This window comes from Ochlerotatus camptorhynchus, unplaced genomic scaffold, assembly GCF_037179485.1.
Source record: "Ochlerotatus camptorhynchus isolate MF236.1 unplaced genomic scaffold, CSIRO-AGI_Acam_v1.1 ptg000603l, whole genome shotgun sequence".
Taxonomy (NCBI): Eukaryota; Metazoa; Arthropoda; class Insecta; order Diptera; family Culicidae; genus Ochlerotatus; species Ochlerotatus camptorhynchus.
Window position 1 is genome coordinate 122,044 of NW_027041083.1, and position 5,759 is coordinate 127,802.

Genomic DNA, 5,759 nt, shown 5'->3' on the forward strand with positions numbered 1-5,759 from the left:
ACTGTGCGTGAAACATGGCGGACTTTGTACTATCCTTTCACTCCACCGAAAATTCCCATAAGAAACTGTCTATATTTGCTGAAAAAGCAAATTTTTCGACGGTGCTGTCAACGCCAATATGTTACATGATTGCTGCTGGATTTGAGAGAAAAAATCCAAATCTTTTGATGCCATCGAAGTCCTTGGAAGTTCGAAGCCCGTTGACGATCATACCTATCATACAAGCAGTTCACACTTAGGGGAAGGAGGGGCATAGTGAGCATTCTATACATTGGCTTTGGGTTTCTAGTTGTTCGAAACAAATTTATTGGTAGTAGTATTACAATATTGAACCTACTTCCAATAATTTTCAAACAACTAGAAACCCAAAGTAAAAGTACAGGATGCTCACTATGCCCCTCTTATCCTAATTCGTTTCGTTCGACTTCCATTTTGCTAGGTTTACGATGACGAAAATCAAAAATAATTATCTGGCTAGTAGGGTCTGATACATTTGGCATAACAACGTTTTGCATAACGGACACTTGGCATGATAGTTACGAACCAAAGATTTTTGAAATTAAAAGTTAATTTACAAAAAAAGATTACTCCTTCAATTCATTGCTGCTCCTTCTTTCACATAGAATTGTAATTGCGAAAATATGTCCTTCTTCAAATAATACGGAAAGAGCTCTGGCTGATATCGCTGCAGCAGATTTTTTCCATCTTTCAAACATGAGCAGTTCTTCCGAGGCTTTTAATTACCATCGAAGAACGTGAATATTGTGGAAGAACGAGCAGCAATTAAAAGAGGGAATAATCATAGATTGTAAATTGACTCTCCTTAGGTACTGAAAGAACACATTTAACATTATACAATGGATTTCGACGAATTAATTGATGATGCGATCAACATGTCAGCCGCGCTATTCGATGATGACGACGATGAAGTTATTATCGGTTTGATGGCAACAGGTATCTATGTATTTAATTTGATTGTAATCAACAAATTAACGCTTTTCCACCCAAAGTGTTTTGGCATAATAAGGCAGGGAACGGCTTCAACCCCTCGATACCCTATTGCAAGCACGGGGTTTTTCTAAAGGAACATTATCAAAAATCAATTCAAAAGATGCTTTATGATGTGAATACTGGTAATATAAATGAGCGTTGTATTTTATTGTTTACCGCGTGCTTGGAATAGAGTGTCGGGGGTGCCTAAGGCATTCCTTGCCTTACGAAAATTAAACTCTTTACTATGTCGCCTGTTTTCAATTGCAGAACAGCTATCTGGGGCACGTGGTTCGCAACCGGGTAGAAGCCCCAATATTAACAAATTTTCGAGAAGGTCATCAACGTTTAATGGATGATTATTTCAACAATAACTCTACATATAACGAGAAACATTTCCTCCGTCGGTTCCGCATGCCGAAAACAATGTTCTTGCGCATCATGTCCGACCTTGAGGCACATGACGATTTTTTTAAATTGAGATGCGATGCTGCTGGAAAGTTAGGTTTGAGTCCATTGCAGAAATACACAGCTGCACTGCGGATGCTAGCATACGGGGCATCTGCAGGATCCCTGGACGAAAACGTACGTATCGGTGAATCAACAGCTCTTTTCACACTGAGAAAATTTTGTACCGGAGTTATAGAAGTTTACGGGCCAGAATACCTTCGACCGCCAACTACCCAAGAAGTAAACAAGTTACTGGAGGAAAATTCCAAGCGTGGGTTTCCAGGAATGATAGCATCAATTGATTGTATGCACTGGGCATGGAAAAACTGTCCAGTTGCATTACATGGTCAATATAAAGGAAAAGAAGGCAAACCCACCATCGTGCTAGAGGTTTGTGCTTCACAGGACACTTATGTGTGGCATTGTTTTTTTGGGTGCCCTGGAAGTTGCAATGACATCAACATTCTTGATCGTTCGCCGCTTATCAACGACATTGTACAGGTAAATCTCCTTATTCTACGCCGCTAGTGAAGTGAGGTGACTCGTTGTCATTAGTGAGATGAAAATTGTCACCTCGCTTGAGGTGACTATCCTTTGATATGCACGGAGACTCATCTCACCCGAGGTGATAATTTTCACTTCACTATCAAGTCCGTCACCTCACCTCCCACGCCACGCAGATTTCACTCTTCATCAGGGGAATGACTTTCTAAATACATAATCGTTTTCTCTATTTTGTTTTAGCATAACATTCTTGGAGGACAATGGAGCTTGGCTGGGAAGGAATATGTTATGGGATATCTTCTAGCCGATGGTATTTACCCGGACTGGACGGTATTCATGAAAACCATTTCACAACCGCAAACTTCTAAAGAGAAGCACTATGCCAAGGTTCAGGAAAGTTTGCGAAAAGACGTGGAACGCTGGTGAATTTTGGTGAATCCATGCCGGCTGTGAGATGCGGAAAGCATGAGTAATGTGATTACGACATGCATAATACTGCATAACATGCGAATTCGCGCCAGAAGCAGTCATGCTGAACTGCAGAACGACTTCGAAAATTTAGACACCCAAGAATCGCTTCAGGAAAATGCTGGTTTCAGCCGAATCCAAAGCGAAAGAACCTTTTCGGAAGCATGCGAGGATCGTATGGGTATACGAAATGCGTTAATTCACTACGAAATGAGAAACGATTTAATAGATCATCTATGGATGACGCGGGGTGATAATGTTGAATAATAATAATAATAATAATAATGGGTATATGTATATATGTGCGAGCGTGCGCGCTTGTGTGTGTGCATGTGTGCATGTGTGTGTGTCTGTGTGTGTCTGTGTGTGTGTGTGTGTGTGTGTGTGTGTGTGTGTGTGTGTGTGTGTGTGTGTGTGTGTGTGTGTGTGTGTGTGTGTGTGTGTGTGTGTGTGTGTGTGTGTGTCTGTGTGTGTGTGTGTCTGTGTGTGTGTGTGTGTGTGTGTGTGTGTGTGTGTGTGTGTGTGTGTGTGTGTGTGTGTGTGTGTGTGTGTGTGTGTGTGTGTGTGTGTGTGTGTGTGTGTGTGTGTGTGTGTGTGTGTGTGTGTGTGTGTGTGTGTGTGTGTGTGTGTGTGTGTGTGTGTTCCACAGATTTTAGTTTGAGAATAAAGGTAATAAATATGTAACAAATAAAATTAATGATACTTTTCCTCACTGATTAATTCATTACTTCTAGTTGATCCTCTTCCTGGATACGATAAGGAGACGACATTGTCTCCTCAATAATCCCATTGCTTTCTTCTTCAATTGTTGTTTCCAAATTGGTCATGGACAACAACAACTGCTCTTTTTGTAGTATTAGCAGCTGCTGCGACACGTACACCCCTATTCTGTATTTCGTTTCGAACGAAATTCTCATACAAAAAAATATTTTTTTGTATGAGAATTTCGTTCGAAACGAAATACAGAATAGGGGTGGTAGTCTAATCCGTCAAGTGATGCTGTCATAATCCGGACGTCGGTTGCCCTGTGGACGGCTTTCGTATGTTTCTCAAGAAGTTCATTCTTCTTTCGCATTTCTATTAGAACATCTCCCCATGGAACTTCCTTCTGGTTCTGCATTTTAGCTCTTTTTTGTCCAATTGGCCTTGGGCTAGGGATACCCGTATGAGCAGTGGATGGTCCAGGAACATCCATTTCATCAGCAGGTGACTCATTGCTCATTTCGCCTAAAATTTAATTGAAATCGTTTATAAATAAATGTTAGGACGGTAATTTGTAATTCTTGGGTTTCCCGGAATTCTGGAACAGGAAAGCCCTAGAAGTGTTGAAGAAGAATATCAAGGAATACAGACGCATATGTTTAGCCCTTATATTCATGATTGTTTTGTATTTTTCTACACCATGTTATTGACTCTCCCAGTCCCACACTATAATGACAGAGTCACGTGATCCGCAAGATAAGGGAGTTTCAGTGTTGGGATATATCTGCTTTTGTAAACATTGCATTTGATCGTCGATTTAGTGTAACTGGTAGCACACCAACACATGCTAACACTACCATCAGAAAATCAGGAAATTTGCCCCTACCTGTTAGTAATGTTAGTATGCTTGGGCGAGCTACCAATTACGCCAAACCGGCGATCAAATGCATCGTTTGCAAAAGAAGATACGTCTCTTCGAAAAAGTAATCGAGATATGAATAAAAATGAAGAGTCTATTTAAGGAATATACTCACTGTTCTTGGAGGTGTCCTTGAGCGGATGCTTTCTTTTTAAAAGTTGGCGAGTATCCTCGAGATTTTTGAATTTCGGTTCATCTTTAAGTATGTCATAGCACGATTCGATCCGGAAGCTCTTGCTGTTTGTTTCCTTCATGAACATGTCTCGTGCTTTTTGTGCTCTATCAGATGTTGAGGTCCCACTAGCGTTAAGTCTCAGTACAAAGTTAACACAACCAGCATATTTTGAAACCTGGTGGCTAATTGTACTGAACCGCTGCCTCAATCCATCCGGGGGCCGAGCACAGAAAGATGGCATTATTGAATCTGCATTTACTTTTATGGATTTCCAGAATTCAGATCGATGCTGGTCCGTTCCTTTAATTGGATCCTTTGAGATAAGCAACCATGACCTGCACAGTTGCTCATCTTCCTCACAGGTCCAATTTTTACCGCGCTGTGAAGTTTGACTAATTTCTGTAAAGATAAAAATGAATTAAAACAATCGATCGATTCCCGGTTCCTTCCTGTGCAAAATCCACTTCCAAAATTATATAAAAATATCACACGCGAACGCGAAAAAATAAACCGCAAAACCGCTGCTGGGACGAGATTGCGTGTATTTGGGTTTTTACCACGATTAGGATCGTTTTCGTAGCCGGAATCTGCACTCTGGATATTTTCAAAGCTCCCTAATTTTTTCAGGAACACAACACCGAGAGCAAAACAAAACAAAGAGTGCCTATCGTCACTTCATACAGCTGTCAAACTGGTTTGGAACGGTGGTTGGCTTGGTCCAAAATCAGTCGAAATTAGACCGAGAATTATACGGGTTTCAAAAAATATATTTTGAAACTAGCATAAAATAAAATTTAGAACACCGCTGCTAGGGATAGCTTTGGATCTGTTTCAAAAATTTAGACCAATCCAGTCAATTGGACCACCGCTAAAGATGCCCTTATATATGCCGAGATATATGCAAAGTTTGTTTTGTCCTGAGTCTGCACTACACGGCAAATGGGAACGACCCAAGTTTGAGTTTAGTTCACTCATAAATCGCAGAAAGTGCAGGAACTCAGTTTTGAGTTAATTTCCCTCATGTTTTCCAGGTTTTTTCAGGAAATTTTTTCTGAATATGAGAAAAGTAAAGATTGGATTCTCTGGATTTTCGTAAATTTTCCTAATTTTAGGGGAGAAAATTTACCGTCGAAACAAAAATATTTGAGGCAAATTTAAACGTAAACTCAGTTTGTTCTGGCCACAAACATAAACTAGGTTGATTTCAAACGTATTCTATGTTTGAATCCATTGATAATAATGTTTAAAACAAAAATAATGTTACGTTTATTTTAAAAATATTCGTGATGAAAATAAACGTGAATATTTTTGATTTATTTGAAAACTATATGCGATCAAAAATTAATATATTTATTTTAAACATGCTTTTCATGATTAAAATAAACAAACATAGTTTGAAATTATTTTAGCATTTGAATCAGGGGGAACGACACTTCAGGATTATCCCATTTTTACCCAAACCGCTCATATAATTTTCAACGTGCACAAAATTTCAATCCATCCTATCTATTCTTTCTATTCCCAACTTATCCCTTCTACATGCACACAAAT

General features: G+C 39.5%; 1 protein-coding gene across 1 annotated transcript; it reads left to right on the top strand.

Annotated features, from left to right (window-relative positions):
- Positions 1-1,329: 1,329 nt before the first annotated feature.
- On the top strand, positions 1,330-2,679 carry LOC135714056 (uncharacterized). Its single transcript, XM_065237325.1, is given in 2 exon segments — positions 1,330-1,941; positions 2,185-2,679. Coding segments are annotated over 2 exon segments (1,095 nt in total). The 5' UTR covers positions 1,330-1,341.
- The last annotated feature ends 3,080 nt before the right edge of the window (positions 2,680-5,759 follow it).